Genomic DNA, 19,244 nt, shown 5'->3' on the forward strand with positions numbered 1-19,244 from the left:
CTGCCCATCCACCCAGGCACTGCCCACAGCCCTAATCTACCCTGCCCATCCACCCAGGCACTGCCCACAGCCCTAATCTACCCTGCCCATCCACCCAGGCACTGCCCCTCCTGGCTTTCCTAATTCCCTTCTTTAGTTCTTCACTGGTTTCTTTATAATCCTCAAGGGCTCTGTTTGATTTCAGTTTCCTCAACCTAATACATTTCCTTTTCTTCATTTCTTCTTGACTAACTACCCAAGGCTGCGTGACCTTACCATCGTTGTCCATCCTCATAGCTGTCCTGAGCAACAGGCAGGGTGCTGGGGGAACTCAGAGGGACTACGAAGAAGAATCATCTATCACCATTCCAGACTGAGAGGCTTCATTAGGGCGCAGTGTAATCTGTCCTTCACCCCTGTGCTAGAGGTGACCCCAATGCTCCTGGTACCAGATCCCTTGCCCCCAAAGCAACACTTCCGTCACACATTCATCTGTTTTATCTTTCTGGACTTGGCCTCACAGGCGCATGGAACTACAGATAATCCAGAGATTACAAACCTGTCCCCCAGTGAGGGTCAGTGTGTGTGGGACCATCCCCCAGTGAGGGTCAGTATGCGTGTGGGACCGTCCCCCAGTGAGGGTCAGTGAGTGTGTGGGACTGTCCCCCAGTGAGGGTCAGTGTGTGTGGGACCATCCCCCAGTGAGGGTCAGTGTGTGTGTGGGACCGTCCCCCAGTGAGGGTCAGTGTGTGTGGGACCATCCCCCAGTGAGGGTCAGTGTGTGCGTGGGACCGTCCCCCAGTGAGGGTCAGTGTGTGTGTGTGGGACTGTCCCCCAGTGAGGGTCAGTGTGTGTGGGTCCATCCCCCAGTGAGGGTCAGTGTGTGTGTGGGACCGTCCCCCAGTGAGGGTCAGTGTGTGTGTGGGACCTTGCCCCAGTGAGGGTCAGTGTGTGTGTGGGACCGTCCCCCAGTGAGGGTCAGTGTGTGTGTGTGGGACTGTCCCCCAGTGAGGGTCAGTGTGTGTGGGTCCATCCCCCAGTGAGGGTCAGTGTGTGTGTGTGGGACTGTCCCCCAGTGAGGGTCAGTGTGTGTGTGGGACCGTCCCCCAGTGAGGGTCAGTGTGTGTGGGACCTTGCCCCAGTGAGGGTCCGTGTGTGTGTGGGACCGTCCCCCAGTGAGGGTCAGTGTGTGTGTGTGGGACTGTCCCCCAGTGAGGGTCAGTGTGTGTGGGTCCATCCCCCAGTGAGGGTCAGTGTGTGTGTGTGGGACTGTCCCCCAGTGAGGGTCAGTGTGTGTGGGTCCATCCCCCACTGAGGGTCAGTGTGTGTGTGTGGGACTGTCCCCCAGTGAGGGTCAGTGTGTGTGGGTCCATCCCCCAGTGAGGGTCAGTGTGTGTTTAGGACCGTCCCCCAGTGAGGGTCAGAGTGTGTGTGTGGGACCGTCCCCCAGTGAGGGACAGTGTGTGAATGTGGGACCGTCACCCAGTGAGGGTCAGTGTGTGTGTGGGACCGTCCCCTAGGGAGGGTCAGTGTGAGTGTGGGACTGTCCCCCAGTGAAGGTCAGTGTGTGTGTTGGACCGTCCCCCAGTGAGGGTCAGTGTGTGTGTGGGACCGTCCCCCAGTGAGGGTCAGTGTGTGTGTGGGACTGTCCCCCAGTGAGGGTCAGTGTGTGTGGGTCCATCCCCCAGTGAGGGTCAGTGTGTGTGTGGGACCGTCCCCCAGTGAGGGTCAGTGTGTGTGTGGGACTGTCCCCCAGTGAGGGTCAGTGTGTGTGTGGGACCGTGCCCCAGTGAGGGTCAGTGTGTGTGTGGGACCGTGCCCCAGTGAGGGTCAGTGTGTGTGTTGGACCGTCCCCCAGTGAGGGTCAGAGTGTGTGTGGGACCGTTCCCCCAGTGAGGGTCAGAGTGTGTGTGGGACCGTTCCCCCAGTGAGGGTCAGAGTGTGTGTGGGACCGTTCCCCCAGTGAGGGTCAGAGTGTGTGTGGGACCGTTCCCCCAGTGAGGGTCAGTGTGTGAATGTGAGACCGTCCCCCAGTGAGGGTCAGTGTGTGTGTGTGGGTCCGTCCCCTAGTGAGGGTCAGTGTGTGTGTGGGACCGTCCCCCAGTGAGGGTCAGTGTGTGAATGTGAGACCGTCCCCCAGTGAGGGTCAGTGTGTGTGTGTGTGGGTCCGTCCCCTAGTGAGGGTCAGTGTGTGTGTGGGACCGTCCCCCAGTGAGGGTCAGTGTGTGTGTGGGACTGTCCCCCAGTGAGGGTCAGTGTGTGTGTGGGACCGTCCCCCAGTGAGGGTCAGTGTGTGTGTGGGACTGTCCCCCAGTGAGGGTCAGTGTGTGTGTGGGACCGTCCCCCAGTGAGGGTCAGTGTGTGTGTGGGACTGTCCCCCAGTGAGGGTCAGTGTGTGTGTGTGGGACTGTCCCCCAGTGAGGGTCAGTGTGTGTGGGTCCATCCCCCAGTGAGGGTCAGTGTGTGTGTGGGTCCGTCCCTCAGTGAGGGTCAGTGTGTGTGTGGGACCTTGCCCCAGTGAGGGTCAGTGTGTGTGTGGGACCGTCCCCCAGTGAGGGTCAGTGTGTGTGTGGGACCTTGCCCCAGTGAGGGTCAGTGTGTGTGGGTCCATCCCCCAGTGAGAGTCAGTGTGTGTGTGGGACCGTCCCCCAGTGAGGGTCAGTGTGTGTGTGTGGGACTGTCCCCCAGTGAGGGTAAGTGTGTGTGGGTCCATCCCCCACTGAGGGTCAGTGTGTGTGTGTGGGACTGTCCCCCAGTGAGGGTCAGTGTGTGTGGGTCCATCCCCCAGTGAGGGTCAGTGTGTGTTTGGGACCGTCCCCCAGTGAGGGTCAGAGTGTGTGTGTGGGACCGTCCCCCATTGAGGGACAGTGTGTGAATGTGGGACCGTCACCCAGTGAGGGTCAGTGTGTGTGTGGGACCGTCCCCTAGGGAGGGTCAGTGTGAGTGTGGGACTGTCCCCCAGTGAAGGTCAGTGTGTGTGTTGGACCGTCCCCCAGTGAGGGTCAGTGTGTGTGTGGGACCGTCCCCCAGTGAGGGTCAGTGTGTGTGTGGGACTGTCCCCCAGTGAGGGTCAGTGTGTGTGGGTCCATCCCCCAGTGAGGGTCAGTGTGTGTGTGGGACCGTCCCCCAGTGAGGGCCAGTGTGTGAATGTGGGACCGTCACCCAGTGAGGGTCAGTGTGTGTGTGGGACTGTCCCCCAGTGAGGGTCAGTGTGTGTGTGGGACCGTGCCCCAGTGAGGGTCAGTGTGTGTGTGGGACCGTGCCCCAGTGAGGGTCAGTGTGTGTGTGGGACCGTGCCCCAGTGAGGGTCAGTGTGTGTGTTGGACCGTCCCCCAGTGAGGGTCAGAGTGTGTGTGGGACCGTTCCCCCAGTGAGGGTCAGAGTGTGTGTGGGACCGTTCCCCCAGTGAGGGTCAGAGTGTGTGTGGGACCGTTCCCCCAGTGAGGGTCAGTGTGTGTGTGGGACCGTCCCCCAGTGAGGGTCAGTGTGTGAATGTGAGACCGTCCCCCAGTTAGGGTCAGTGTGTGTGTGTGGGTCCGTCCCCTAGTGAGGGTCAGTGTGTGTGTGGGACCGTCCCCCAGTGAGGGTCAGTGTGTGTGTGGGACTGTCCCCCAGTGAGGGTCAGTGTGTGTGTGGGACTGTCCCCCAGTGAGGGTCAGTGTGTGTGTGGGACCGTCCCCCAGTGAGGGTCAGTGTGTGTGTGGGACTGTCCCCCAGTGAGGGTCAGTGTGTGTGTGGGACCATCCCCCAGTGAGGGTCAGTGTGTGTGTGTGGGACCGTCCCCCAGTGAGGGTCAGTGTGTGTGTGGGACCGTCCTCCAGGGAGGGTCAGTGTGTGTGTGTGTGGGACCGTGTCCCAGTGAGGGTCAGTGTGTGTGTGTGTGGGACCGTCCTCCAGTGAGGGTCAGTGTGTGTGTGTGTGGGACCGTCCTCCAGTGAGGGTCAGTGTGTGTGTGTGTGGGACCGTCCCCCAGTGAGGGTCAGTGTGTGTGGGTTCTGTCCCCCAGTGAGGGTCAGTGTGTGTGTGTGGGACCGTCCCCCAGTGAGGGTCAGTGTGTGTGTGGGACCGTCCTCCAGGGAGGGTCAGTGTGTGTGTGTGTGGGACCGTGTCCCAGTGAGGGTCAGTGTGTGTGTGTGTGGGACCGTCCTCCAGTGAGGGTCAGTGTGTGTGTGTGTGGGACCGTCCTCCAGTGAGGGTCAGTGTGTGTGTGTGTGGGACCGTCCCCCAGTGAGGGTCAGTGTGTGTGGGTTCTGTCCCCCAGTGAGGGTCAGTGTGTGTGTGAGAGTGTTCCCCAGTGAGGGTTAGTGTGTGTGTGGGACTGTCCCCCAGTGAGGGTCAGTGTGTGTGTGTGGGACCGCCCCCAGTGAGGGTCAGTGTGTGTGTGGGACCGTCCTCCAGTGAGGGTCAGTGTGTGTGTGGGACCATGCCCCAGTGAGGGTAAGTGTGTCTGTGGGACTGTCTCCCAGTGAGGGTCAGTGTGTGAGTGGGACTGTCCCCCAGTGAGGGTCAGTTTGTGTGTGGGACCGTCCCCCAGAGAGTGTCACTGTGTGTGGGACCGTCCCCCAGTGAAGGTCAGTGGGTGTGGGATAGTCCCCCAGTGGGGGTCAGTGTGTGTGGGACTGTCCCCCAGTGAGGGTCAGTGTGTGAGTGGGACTGTCCCCCAGTGGGGGTCAGTGTGTGTGTGGGACTGTCCCCCAGTGAGGGTCAGTGTGTGTGTGTGGGACCGTTTCCCCAGTGAGGGTCAGTGTGTGTGTGGGACTGTCCCCCAGTGAGGGTAAGTGTGTCTGTGGGACTGTCTCCCAGTGAGGGTCAGTGTGTGAGTGGGACTGTCCCCCAGTGAGGGTCAGTTTGTGTGTGGGACCGTCCCCCAGAGAGTGTCACTGTGTGTGGGACCGTCCCCCAGTGAAGGTCAGTGGGTGTGGGATAGTCCCCCAGTGGGGGTCAGTGTGTGTGGGACTGTCCCCCAGTGAGGGTCAGTGTGTGGGTTGGACTGTCCCCCAGTGAGGGTCAGTGTGTGGGTGGGACTGTCCCCCAGTGAGGGTCAGTGTGTGTGTGGGACTGTCCCCCAGTGAGGGTCAGTGTGTTTGTGGGACCGTCCCCCAGTGAGGGTCAGTGTGTGTGTGGGACCGTCCCCCTGTGAGGGTCAGTATGTGTGGGTCTGTCCCCCAGTGAGGGTCAGTGTGTGTGTGAGACCGTCCCCCAGAGAGGGAGTGTGTGTGTGGGACTGTACCCCGGTGAGGGTCAGTGTGTGGGGTCTGTCCCTGGTAATGTTGGACCCTGATGCTCTAACTGATGTTTTGGGGTGTTTCGCTTTCAGACGAGACGTCGTTCGAGGCGGGGATTCGTGTCCAGATACACGGACAGCATGAACCTCCCTTCATCCACCAGCTCGGCTTTGGGGTTCCTCCCGGATTCCAGACCTTTGTGTCGTGCCAGGAACAGCGGGTACCAGTCCATCTTCTCTCCATCTGCCTGTCTGACCATTCCTACCCCAACATCATCATTACAGTCCGTCTTCTCTCCATCTGCCTGTCTGACCATTCCTACCCCAACATCATCATTACAGTCCGTCTTCTCTCCATCTGCCTGTCTGACCATTCCTACCCCAACATCATCAGTAAGGTCCCATCATTTGATAAGGTCCCACATAGGAGATTGGTGGGTAAAATCAAAGCTCATGGCATTGGGGGGGGGGGGGAAGACATTGACATGGATAGAAAACTGGTTGGCAGATAGAAAGCAAAGGGTAGCAGTGAATGGGTGTTTCTAGGAATGGCAGGTGGTGACTAGTGGGGTGCCACAGGGTTCGGTATTGGGACCACAGCTGTTTACGATTTACATCAACAATTTGGATGAAGGCATTGAGAATAACATCAGCAAATTTGCTGATGATACTAAGCTGGGTGGCAGTGTGACGTGATGAGGATGTTAGGAGAATTCAGGGTGACTTGGATAAGCTGGGTGAGTGGGCAGGTACTTGGCAGATGGCGTTTAATGTGAATAAGTGTGAGGTTATCCACTTTGGGAGTAAGAACAGGAAGGCAGATTATTATCTGAACGGTGTAGAGTTAGGTAAGGGAGAAATACAAAGAGATCTAGGAGTCCTTGTTCATCAGTCACTGAAGGCGAATGAGCAAGTGCAGCAGGCAGTGAAGAAGGCTAATGGAATGTTGGCCTTTATTACAAAGGGAATTGAGTACAAGAGCAAGGAAATCCTTTTACATTTGTACAGAGCCCTGGTGAGACCACACCTGGAGTATTGTGTACAGTTTTGGTCTCCAGGGTTAAGGAAGGTCATCCTGGCTGTAGAGGAAGTGCAGCATAGATTCACGTGGTTAATTCCTGGGATGTCTGGACTGTCTTATGCAGAGAGGTTAGAGAGACTGGGCTTGTACACGCTGGAATTAAGGAGATTGAGAGGGGATCTGATTGAAACATATAAGATTATTAAGGGATTGGACAAGATAAAGGCAGGAAATGTGTTCCAGATGCTGGGACAGTCCAGTACCAGAGGGCATGGTTTGAGAATAAGGGGTAGGTCATTTAGGACAGATTTCAGGAAAAACTTCTTCTCCCAGAGAGTTGTGGGGGTCTGGAATGCACTGCCTTGGAAGGTAGTGGAGGCCAATTCTCTGGATGCTTTCAAGAAGGAGCTAGATAGGTATCTTATGGATAGGGGAATCAAGGGATATGGGGACAAGGCAGGAACCAGGTATTGATAGTAGTTGATCAGCCATGATCTCAAAATGGCGGTGCAGGCTCAAAGGGGCCGAATGGTCTACTTTTGCACCTATTGTCTATTGTCTATTAAAATCCCAACAGCTTCTGCAGATGCAGGGAACCCATACAAAATGTTGGAAGAACTGAACATTCAGGCCAAAACCCTCAGAAAGTTTGGCAGTCCGGATGGGGTCTCAGAGAAAACATTGCCTCTTTACTCCCCTCCACAGATGCTGCCTGACCTGCTGAGTTCCTCCAGCATTTTGGGTGTGTTGAGCCGTTGCTGTGACCAGTTGTGCTGGAAGGTCTCTAGCAGATACCATATACGCTCTGTCCAGTGAGATCAGATACGGATGTGTCCTCAGGGGTTGGCACAGGCAGAGTGGCCTGTGAATGGTCACCATGTCCTGGCGCAGGAACACAACGAGGAGGTTTCCGTGCCCATTCTTCCTGACAATACATCCCCAATGCACCAGGGATCCCTGCATCTGATCCTGGGAGTGTGTGATGGGACAGTGTGGAGGGAGCTTCACTCTGTGTCTGACCCCGGGAGTGTGTGATGGGACAGTGTAGAGGGAGCTTCACTCTGTGTCTGACCCCGGGAGTGTGTGATGGGACAGTGTAGAGGGAGAGTCACTCTGTATCTGACCCCGGGAGTGTGTGATGGCACAGTGTAGAGGGAGTCTCTCTCTGTGTCTGACCCTGGGAGTGTGTGATGGGACAGTGTAGAGGGAGCTTCACTCTGTGTCTGACCCTGGGAGTGTGTGATGAGATAGTGTAGAGGGAGCTTCACTCTGTGTCTGACCCCGGGAGTGTGTGATGGCACAGTGTAGAGGGAGTCTCTCTCTGTGTCTGACCCTGGGAGTGTGTGATGGGACAGTGTAGAGGGAGCTTCACTCTGTGTCTGACCCTGGGAGTGTGTGATGAGATAGTGTAGAGGGAGTTTCACTCTGTGTCTGACCCTTTTTTTTAAATAATTACAAAATCCTTTATTACAAATATCGGTGCTATACAATATATACAAAACAGTGGCAAACACAATTACTGCACTACAAACAGACAATAGACATTACACCAGAATGTTGCCATGATGGGACAGTGTGGAGGGAGCTTCACTCTGTGTCTGATCCTGGGAGTGTGTGATGGGACAGTGTGGGGGGAGCTTCACTCTGTGTCTGACCCTGGGCGTGTGTGATGGGACAGTGTAGAGGGAGTTTCACTCTGTGTCTGACCCCGGGAGTGTGTGATGGGACAGTGTAGAGGGAGCTTCACTCTGTGTCTGACCCCAGGACTGTGTGATGGGACAGTGTAGAGGGAGAGTCACTCTGTGTCTGACCCCGGGAGTGTGTGATGGGACAGTGTAGAGGGAGCTTCACTCTGTGTCTGACCCTGGGAGTGTGTGATGGGACAGTGTAGAGGGAGCTTCACTCTGTGTCTGACCCCGGGAGTGTGTGATGGGACAGTGTAGAGGGAGTTTCACTCTGTGTCTGACCCCGGGAGTGTGTGATGGGACAGTGTAGAGGGAGTTTCACTCTGTGTCTGACCCTGAGAGTGTGTGATGGGACAGTGTAGAGGGAGCTTCACTCTATGTCTGACCCTGAGAGTGTGTGATGGGACAGTGTGGAGGGAGCTTCAGTCTATGTCTGACCCTGAGAGTGTGTGATGGGACAGTGTAGAGGGAGTTTCACTCTGTGTCTGACCCTGGGAGTGTGTGATGGGACAGTGTAGAGGGAGCTTCACTCTGTGTCTGACCCTGGGAGTGTGTGATGGGACAGTGTGGAGGGAGCTTCACTCTGTATTTGTCCCCGGGAGTGTGTGATGGGACAGTGTGGAGGGAGCTTCACTCTGTGTCTGACCCTGGGAGTGTGTGATGGGACAGTGTAGAGGGAGTTTCACTCTGTGTCTGACCCTGGGAGTGTGTGATGGGACAGTGTAGAGGGAGTTTCACTCTGTGTCTGACCCTGAGAGCGTGTGATGGGACAGTGTAGAGGGAGCTTCACTCTGTGTCTGACCCTGGGAGTGTGTGATGGGACAGTGTAGAGGGAGCTTCACTCTGTGTCTGACCCCGGGAGTGTGTGATGGGACGGTGTAGAGGGAGCTTCACTCTATGTCTGACCCTGGGAATGTGTGATGGGACAGTGTAGAGGGAGTTTCACTCTGTGTCTGACCCTGGGAATGTGTGATGGGACAGTGTAGAGGGAGTTTCACTCTGTGTCTGACCCTGGGAGTGTGTGATGGGACAGTGTGGAGGGAGCTTCACTCTGTATCTGACTCCGGGAGTGTGTGATGGGACAGTGTAGAGGGAGCTTCACTCTGTGTCTGACCCTGGGAGTGTGTGATGGGACAGTGTGGAGGGAGCTTCACTCTGTGTCTGACCCTGGGAGTGTGTGATGGGACAGTGTGGAGGGAGCTTCACTCTGTGTCTGACCCTGGGAGTGTGTGATGGGACAGTGTAGAGGGAGCTTCACTCTGTATCTGACTCCGGGAGTGTGTGATGGGACAGTGTGGAGGGAGCTTCACTCTATGTCTGACCCTGGGAGTGTGTGATGGGACAGTGTAGAGGGAGTTTCACTCTGTGTCTGACCCTGGGAGTGTGTGATGGGACAGTGTAGAGGGAGTTTCACTCTGTGTCTGACCCTGAGAGCGTGTGATGGGACAGTGTAGAGGGAGCTTCACTCTGTGTCTGACCCTGGGAGTGTGTGATGGGACAGTGTAGAGGGAGCTTCACTCTGTGTCTGACCCCGGGAGTGTGTGATGGGACGGTGTAGAGGGAGCTTCACTCTATGTCTGACCCTGGGAATGTGTGATGGGACAGTGTAGAGGGAGTTTCACTCTGTGTCTGACCCTGGGAATGTGTGATGGGACAGTGTAGAGGGAGTTTCACTCTGTGTCTGACCCTGGGAGTGTGTGATGGGACAGTGTGGAGGGAGCTTCACTCTGTATCTGACTCCGGGAGTGTGTGATGGGACAGTGTAGAGGGAGCTTCACTCTGTGTCTGACCCTGGGAGTGTGTGATGGGACAGTGTGGAGGGAGCTTCACTCTGTGTCTGACCCTGGGAGTGTGTGATGGGACAGTGTGGAGGGAGCTTCACTCTATGTCTGACCCTGGGAGTGTGTGATGGGACAGTGTGGAGGGAGTTTCACTCTGTGTCTGACCCTGGGAGTGTGTGATGGGACAGTGTAGAGGGAGCTTCACTCTGTGTCTGACCCTGGGAGTGTGTGATGGGACAGTGTAGAGGGAGCTTCGCTCTATGCCTGACCCTGGGAGTGTGTGATGGGACAGTGTGGAGGGAGCTTCACTTTGTGTCTGACCCTGGGAGTGTGTGATGGGACAGTGTGGTGGGAGTTTCACTCTGTGTCTGACCCTGGGAGTGTGTGATGGGACAGTGTGGAGGGAGCTTCACTCTGTATCTGACTCCGGGAGTGTGTGATGGGACAGTGTGGAGGGAGCTTCACTCTATGTCTGACGTGCTGTCGTCGCCCTGGGTGGGTTTGAACCCCATCTGCTTTTTGCCACTGTGAGCATCTCAGCAAGGTTCAATTGTCCACCACTGCCAGTTACTGTGTCTCTTCCTCCCCGCAGCTGACGTACCTGCCCCGTCCGTGGGGGAACTGTCGCTCGGAGTTACAGGGCAGCTTGGTGCCTGGGTACCTCAACTACAGTCTGGCCGCCTGTCGCATCAACTGCGAGAAGCAGGCGGTGCTGCGGGAGTGTCAGTGTCGGATGGTGCACATGCCAGGTGAGACGGGTTGTGTATGCGTGTCTCGGGGGGGGGGGTATGATTTGCACTGGAAGGGGTGAGTCATAGAGCAATAGGCGCTTTGGCCCATCAGTCCATGCTGACTATGGTTCTCACCCATCTTGTCCCAATTTCTTGCATTCAGCCCCAATCCCTTCTAGCCCCGACTCTCCATGTACCATGCAAATGCTTCTTACAAGATACTACTGTACCTGCCTCAACCACTTCCTCTGGCAGCTCGTTCCACTCACTCGCCACACTCTGTGTGAAAAAGTTGTCTCTCAGCTCCCTTTTAAATCTTCCCCCTCTCACCTTAAATCTGTGGCCTGTAGGTTTGGACTCTCCTACCCTGGGGGTAAAAGCTGTTGTGATCCACCTTATCGATGCTCCTCATAATTCTGAAAACTTTCAAAAGGTCACTCCTCGCTCTCCTACGTTCCAAGAAATAAAGACCTCACTTAGCCAACCTCACCCTAAAACGCAGACTTTAGACCTGGCAGCATCCTTGTAAATCTTTCCTGCACTCTCTACTTGAAGCACAGCTTGTCCTAGAACAGTGACCGAAAACGATACACAGAACTCCAACTGCGGCCTCACTGACATCTTACACAACTGCAATATGATGTATAATGTCCCAGCTCCTACAGGCTTAACGACACCTCTCCCCACAACCACTCCACTATCTGCTCTGCCCATCCCCCTGTAACCCCCACAGGGCAGCACTATAAACCGTCCCACAAGGATATTAGCCTCCTCAAGTTCTAGCCTCTACCCTTCCTTGCCAAAGCCTCAAGCTCTGCACTCTGATGCTAGCTCACTCCCAGAATGGCCACTCTGCTTAAACCTAACCTCTGCTTATTGGCTGTTACCACCTAATTACCTCTCCTCTACCCACGCAACGATAAAAGAGAAGTTAACAAACCTCACCATAGTTTCCACCTCTTCTCGCCAAAAGCCCGTTAAGCCAAACCCTCAGCTCCCCACTCAAACACTGGCCCGCTCCCACAATGGCCGCTCAGCTTGACCCTATCCTCTTTATTATTGGCTACTGCCAATTAACCAATTATCACCTAACATTTCACAGTTGTGCCTCGTTTAAGGTCCTGTCGTCTGGAAAAGAAGAGGGTTCCAAAACTCACCTTTGTACACGTCTCCTCGCCTCGATCCGAGGTTGCAGGAGAAGTTGGTGGCATGTCTGCTGTCGGCCTGAGCCAGTGGTATGACCACACTCCCTCCGAGGGGCAGCAATTCCCTCCCTGACTGAATGGTGGCTCAGGGAGTGGGCACTGAGTCCAAGACGCGGGTGGTGGCGGGGGAGGGTGTTTGTGGGTGGGGACTGGTTCTGCTCTGATCGCTGCCAGCTAACGCTGTATTTCTCTTCGTCAGGGACGGAGCCCATCTGTACCCCGGAGGAGTATATGGAGTGTGCCGACAGAGCCTTGGGTGAGGCCCCACACCGTGCTGACCGCCAGCCCGCTCGGTCAGGCAGTATCGGCACCAGTCCTGGCTGGCTGTCTGCGTCTCGCTCCCCGCCAGTCCAGTCGATAGCTCCTCGTGCCCCTCAATATTTCCCTTCTCTCCACCCCCTCTTAAACTATACCCTGCATCCTGCTTGAGGGTCTGAGCCAAAGTATCACCTGTTTATTCCTTTCCATGGATGCTACAGAGTTCCTCTGAATATTCAGTATCTGTAGAATCTTTGGTATTTATCTGGTGACTTGCCCTCCACACCCTCTGAGGAAAGGAATTTCTCCCTATTCCCGTCCTGAGAGACTTACCCCATATCCCAGGGCCCCCACCCAGGAGCAACACCCACCCCCCCCCTGGTGTCTGTACATTTCTGTGAGATGCCAGCTCATGCTGCAGGTGTCAGTGAGTAAATCGCCCCAGGCCCTTCCTCACACACATCACACCCTCCCAAGCAGTCAGGCCCTCAGCCCACATGGGCCCAATTGCCACTCCTCCTCCCAGCCTCCCGCCTCACTGCCATGGGTCCACCTCCTGGGTCAAGGTGTTCGCTGTATCCTGGCACGTGAGACAGTAATCAACCAATTCCACTGTTTGTTAAAGGTGGTGCTGCCTCCGATCACCTGCATTTACCGTCTCACCTCCGGCAGCAAGCTGTGGGATCACAGCATTCCATTCCAATCCTCGTGTGGGATGGATTTATGGTAGAAAAATGGAGGGGCTATGTGGGAGGAAAGGGTCAGGTTGACCTTGGGGTGGGTTAAAGCATAGGTTCAACATTGTGGGCTGAAGGGCCTGTACTGTGCTGTACCGATCATAATAAAGTGGCCACTAGTGTACGTTTGTGGTTTCTGACGCTGTAGCCCATCTCCTTCCAGGCTCGGCCTGTTACGCACTCAGAGATGTTTCTCTGCGCACCACTGTTGTAACCTGTGGTTATTTGAGTTACTGTCATCTTCCTGTCAGCTTGAGCCAGTCTGGCCATTCTCCTCTGACCTCTCTCATTAACGAGGTGTTTTCATCCACAGAAACACTGGATGTTTGTTTCTCACACCATTCTTTGTAAACTTTAGAGACTGCTGTGCGTAAAATTCCTAGGAGATCAGCAGTTTGTGACACACTCATACCACCCTGTCTGGCACCAACAATCATTCCACTGTCAAAGCCACTTAGATCATATTTCTTCCCCATTCTGACGTTTGGTCAGAACAACAACTGAACCTCTTGACCGTGTCTGCATGCTTTTTATGCATTGAGTTGCTGCCACATGATTGGCTGATTGGATATGCACATTAACGAGCAGGTTTACCTAATGAAGCGGCCGCTAACAGTATGCTCTATGTTTAATTAATTATTCATTACTGTTGACATTCATCAACTGGGGATGTTCTCGTTGAGAATAGTCAGGTAAGCAGAAATTGGAATTGGAATCGGTTTTATGTTGTCACAAGTACCGAGATACAGCGAGGAGTGTTTTGCATATCATGCAACAAGATCAGTTCGTTACACCGTACACTGAGGTAGTACTCAATAACAGAGTGCTGGATAAAGTGCAGGGCTACAGCCAGAGTGCAGTACAGATTGATGAGAAAGGACAAGATCGATTGAGAGGTTAGGAATCCATCTTATTGTTCTAGATGAAGTACGGTGGATGACAGAGGTAGGTTTTTCTTACACAGACAGGAGGGGGGGCGTGGAACGTGCTGCCAGGGGCAGTGGTAGAGGCCGATACCTTAGGCACATGGATGATAGAAAAATGGAGAGCTATGTAGGAGGGAATGTTCTTTAGTCTTATTACAACACAGTAAACGCTCTCCTTGAGCCTGGTGGTAAATGGGAGAAGAGAGAACATCCCGGCTGGGAGGGATGGGTCCTTGTCCCCTTGACTTCCTGGTTGAGAAGATGTCTCCTTGAACTGCAGCCATTATCCTGGCTGAGACACCCCCACAGTGCCATTGGGTTGGGGGGTGATTGTAGGAGCTCGGTGGTCACTTCAAGGGCAGTTGGGGGTCTGGAATGCAAGTTAAGAAGGTTCATGTGGTGTTGGCCTTCCTTAGTCAGGGAACTGAGTTCAAGAGCCATGAGGTAATGCTGCAGTTCTACAAAACCCTGGTTAACCCAAATGGAGCATTGCGTTCATTTCAGGTTGCCCCATTAGGAAGGATAGGGAAGCTTTAGAGAGGATGCAGAGATTTACCAGGACGCTGCCTGGATTAGAGAGCATGTCTCAGTGAGCCACAGCTTTCCTCCTTGGAGTAAAGGAGGATGAGACGTGACTCGATAGATGAGATGTGTGTAGAGAGGGCAAGCAGAAGCACTTCCCAGGGCAGAAATGGCTAGTCTAAGGGGGCATAATTTTAAGGTGAATTGAAGAAAGTATGGGGCGGGATATCAAAGTTAGGAGAGGGGTGGGTGCATGGAGGCTTGGTGGTAGTGGGAGGTAAATTGGAGGTATGAGATAGGCACATGGATGATAGAAAAACGGAGGGATATGTGGGAGGGAAGGGTTAGATTGATTTTAGAGTTGTTTAGAAGGTCAGCTCAACGTCATGGGCCAAAAGGCCTGTACTGTGCTGTTGTGCTTGACTGGGGAGGAGGTGGGTGCTGAATGAATGGCAGGGACTTGGCAAAACTCTGACCACTTTGTTATCCACTGCCCAGATAACCTCATCACGATGGCCAACTTCAGCTGTGAGTGTGAGACGCCATGCCACGTTACACGGTACAACAAAGAGCTGTCCATGGTGAAAATCCCTCGGCGAGGGTCGTCCAAGTTCCTCGCCAAGAGGTTCAACACGTCCGAGCAGAACATCAAGTACGTATTCCGGGGGGTCGGAGCACCCCCCCATGGCCCCAGTCCGCTCCACTGGTCAGGCAGCTTCTGCGAAGGGAGAGACCCGGATAGCATTTCAAGACCTTTCATCAGGGCTGGGGAAGTTGGAGAGAGGGTGAGGGGGGGGATGGACAACGATCTCTGATGCAGTGAGACCAAGGTCATTGATGGGAAAGGGTCGGTGTTTGTGGTGGGGTGGGCGGAGGTCACTTCCTGGGCTGGTGGGTGCAGGATGGAGTCTAGGGTGGGGTGTCATTGGGTGGGAACAGCATTGAGCATCAGTGTCTGGGGTTGGGGGTCAATGGGGCGGGGGGGTAGGTGTGGGTTGGTGCCTGCGCTGATGGGTTCGAGTCGGTCTCTGGGCTGCGCCGACTGCTCTGGTAGTGGGGCTCTTTAGTCTGGCGCAGGGTGGCAGAGTGGGGAAAGATTGAGGCTCTCCTACTCAGAGGTGACCGTCCCCACACCGCCAGGAGGTGGAAGGGTTTCACAGATCCTCACCAGCACCCCTGGTGAGGGTCAGGAGGCGGTGGGTGGGGAGAGAGGGTGGAGCTGTGACTGGAGGCTGTATTTCTGTTCTTCCTGTCCCTGTTACAGGGAGAACTACCTAGTGCTTGACATCTACTTTGAGGCACTGAATTATGAAACCATTGAACAGAAGAAAGCCTACGATGTGGCGGGATTACTGGGTGAGTGCAGGGATATTTCAGAGCCCGGGGCATCTGGGTGAAGGTGCCAAGGATGTAGGGTGACAGGCTGAAGGGGTCATGAGTGAGGGGGTGATACCTTCAGCCTAAGGGGTGTTTGATGGCTCTGGGTCTGTACTCACTGGAGTTTAGAAGAACGAGGGAAGACCTCATTGAAACTTGTTGAATATTGAAAAGCTTAGACAGAGTGGATGTGGAGAGGATATTCTCTATAGTGGGGGAGTCTAGGACCAGAGGGCACAGCCTCAGGGTAGAAGGACATCCCTACAGAACGGACACGAGGAGCAATTTCTTTAGCCAGACGTGGAATTCCTATGGACAGCTGTGGAGGAAAAGTCATTGAGTGTATTTAAAGTTGATAGGTTCCTGATTAGTCAGGGTGTCAGTGGTTACTGGGAGAAGACAGGAGAGTGGGATTGAGAGGGATAATATATCAGACTTGATGGAATGGCGGAGTAGACTCGATGGGCCAAATGGCCTAATTCTGCTCCAATGTCCCACAGTCTTATCAACAGGCTGAAAGGTGGGGAGGTGACAGGGTGCAGGGGTCATGGGTGATGTGTGGGCAACAAACAGGGGTCAGGACCGGGGTGGGTGAGGTTGCCCCAGGAGACACCCAGAGGGCTTAATGTACAGAACATCAGTTTATCATCATCACATGTAGTGAGATTTGGTTCATTCCATACACGTTACATCAAGGTTGTAAACATAAACAGAATATTCATTTATTTGTTAGAGATACAGCATAGAAAGGCCCTTCAAGCCACACCACACAGCGACCCATTCATCCCTAGGTCAATTTACAATGACTAATTAACCTACTAACCGGTACATCTTTGGATCGTGGTAGGAAACCCCTGCAGTCACAGGGAGAATATACAAATTTGTTTGCAGAGGAAACCGGAATTGAACTCTGAACTCCAACACCCCGAGCCACAATAGAGTTGCAGTAACCCCTACGTTACCGTGGCACCCCATGGGTACTGCGTTAGAGAGAAAATGCAGTGAGATCCATAACGGGGTAGACTGGGAGATTGTGTACGTTGTGAGTGTACGAGAGGCCCATTCTTATCACAGTGGGATCCAAGCTGGCCTTCAGCCTGGTGGTCCATGATTTCAGGCTTTTGTATCTTCTGACTGATGGGAGGGGCGAGAAGAGAGAATGTCCGGGGTGGGAGGGGTGTTTGATGATTCTGGCTGCTTTACCAAGGCAGCAGGAGATGTAGACACGGAGGGGCTGGTTTCTGTGACGTGTTCACAACTCTCTGCAGTTTTTTGTGGTCACGGGCATCTGCTCCAGTTGCACCATGCATAACAATTGGCTAAAGGAAAAGGCCAGCACTGTGAATGACAGGCAGGGAACGCATCTAAGGTTCCTTCAGGTTGCCGTAGCTGGTGTGGGGGGGCAGAGGCGGAGGTAAGCTGTGAAAAACTGCCAATGGTGTGCATCTCAAATAGCCTCTGACAACCAAGTCCAGCTCCTGACGTTCACATGTGGCTTAGCTGCTAAGCCCGGCGGAACCAATTTTACGACAGAAGAAGGGACAAAGGCTGGTTACTGGCGTCTTAAAACCAGTCACTCTGCACTGATGGGGCTTGTCAGCCATGGTTGACAGCTCATCTAGAAGAAAAACTGTTCTCAGACCTCCCACTGCCTTGCAGCTAAACCCTCTTCGGGAGTAAACCCAGATCTGCAGCCCTACCGTGTGTTCAAGGCTGGCTGGCAACTCCTGCGATGCTGCTGGTGTCAAACTGCCATTCCTCTGGGTTCATTCAGCTGTGTGGGGGGGGGGGGAGGGCCTACTGCTTTTTTGTTATTAAGTGCGATCGTGAGCAACAGCCAGATCAGGAATGCTGATCAAGTCAACTAGTTCCCAAAGAGAACTCTGATAGGCCAGTCAGATGGTTCACTGCTGCTCAGCGATAGAACACAAAAAAAAACATATATACAATTAAGAAACATTTAAAAAATAGTAGAAATACTGGAGTCATGATGAAGTCTGCTGGAGAGAGACATTTATACACACGCTGTCCTCCATAATTCAGAGAGATTGAAGGATAAGGTTACAGGGTGACAAAACATGACAGGAGCACTTGGAACTAAAAACTAATCCTTACTGGGAGCCACAGCTTGCTCTCCATATCGTCCTGTGCTGGCTTGAGTACTGACTTGGGTGTCGACCTAGATTACAACTCAGTGTTCAACACAATCGTACCCTGAGTTCTAATCCCAAACTCCTGAATCTGGGCTTTTATACCACCTGTCAGGCATCTCCTCCTCGCAGACAATCAACCCAAGGATGCATGCTTAGCCCTCTACTCTCTCTACACCGATGATTGAGAGGCTAGGTGATGCACCATCAATAACTCTCCTGAGACGTGAAGGCGAGATATCGGCTTTTATTGACTGGAAGAAGGAACCAGCAGTGGTTGACCACCATACTACATCCTGGAGAATGAGGGCCGGGCTCAGGCCTCAGGCCTCAATCGCCTTTATACCGGGGGTCTGTGGAAGGGGCCACAGGAGCAGTCAGCAGGGGCGTGTCCAGACAGGAAAATGTAGTTCGCCACATTCACCCCCGCTTTGTTTTAAAAGAGAGTCCTCATGTGGCGAAGTTTCTTACAAGTATATTTACAGGTTAAGTCTATCAGGTGGTCAAATCTGTCGCTGCGATCTACGTAGCACCGGCTGTGATTGCACAGATGCCGGTGATGGTTATTGCACAGGTGCCGGTGGTGATTGCACCGGAGACGGTGGTTGTGCTGGTTCCGGCCTAACTGGAGATGTCAGCCCACTAGGCGTCAGTAATCCCTCACTCGTGTGCGAGGTGCCTGGTATATACGCGTACGAAACGCCCGGTATAGGAGTGTCGTGAGGAGTCTGTGTAGGGCCTGGTGTGTGCGGTGTCACCTCGGGTACAGGGTTCATAGTTACTGTTGAGTGTTCGGGGTAGTGGTCTGCTGCTCCTGCGGGCACCAGATCGCGGACGGAGACCGTGTCCTTCCGCCCATCAGGTAAGACCACGTAGGCATACTGGGGGTTCGCATGTAGAAGGTGAACCCTCTCGACCATCAGGGAGTATTTATTGCTCCTCACATGTTTCTGGAGCAGCACTGGCCCTGGGGACGTCAGCCAAGCTGGTAGGGTGGTCCCAGTGGCAGACTTCCTGGGAAAAGAGAATAGGCGCTCATGAGGGGTGGCATTGGTGGACATACATAACAGGGAGCAGATAGAGTGAAGTGCCTCAGAGAGGACCTCCTGCCACCAAGAGACCGGCAACCCTTTTGACTTAAGGGCTAAAAGTGTGGCCTTCCACACTGTGGTATTCTCCCTCTCCACCTGTCCATTTCCCCGGGGATTATAACTCGAGGTCCGACTAGTAGCAATGCCCCTAGCCAGCAGGTACTGGTGCAGCTTGTCACTCATAAAGGAGGACCCACTATCACTGTGGATATAGCAGGGATATCCGAACTGAGTGCTGGCGCAGGGCTTTTATGACGGACGTGGTAGTGGTGTCCGGGCAGGGAATGGCAAAGGGGAACTGCGAGTACTCGTCGATAATATTGAGAAAGTAGACATTGCGGTCGGTGGAGGGAAGGGGGCCCTTAAAGTCAACACTCAGTCGCTCAAAAGGGTGGGTGGCCTTGACAAGTTGCGCCGTTTCAGGACGGTAGAAGTGCAGTTTGCACTTATGCCAGACTTGGCAGTCCCTGGTCATCGTCCCGATGTCCTCCAGGGAGTATGGCAGGTTCCGGGCTTTCACGAAATGGTAAAATCGGGTGACCCCCGAGTGGCAAAGA

General features: G+C 54.2%; 1 protein-coding gene across 1 annotated transcript in view; it reads left to right on the forward strand.

Annotated features, from left to right (window-relative positions):
* The window catches only part of asic4a (acid-sensing (proton-gated) ion channel family member 4a), a 235,017-nt gene that overhangs the window by 206,303 nt on the left and 9,470 nt on the right, over positions 1 to 19,244 (forward strand). The window contains exons 3-7 of the mRNA XM_059965977.1: positions 5,297 to 5,424; positions 10,283 to 10,439; positions 11,826 to 11,882; positions 14,568 to 14,721; positions 15,334 to 15,425. Coding sequence (XP_059821960.1) covers positions 5,297 to 5,424; positions 10,283 to 10,439; positions 11,826 to 11,882; positions 14,568 to 14,721; positions 15,334 to 15,425 — 588 coding nt within the window. The remainder of the gene's footprint in view (positions 1 to 5,296; positions 5,425 to 10,282; positions 10,440 to 11,825; positions 11,883 to 14,567; positions 14,722 to 15,333; positions 15,426 to 19,244) is intronic.

Source organism: Hypanus sabinus, chromosome 4, assembly GCF_030144855.1.
Source record: "Hypanus sabinus isolate sHypSab1 chromosome 4, sHypSab1.hap1, whole genome shotgun sequence".
Classification (NCBI taxonomy): domain Eukaryota; kingdom Metazoa; phylum Chordata; class Chondrichthyes; order Myliobatiformes; family Dasyatidae; genus Hypanus; species Hypanus sabinus.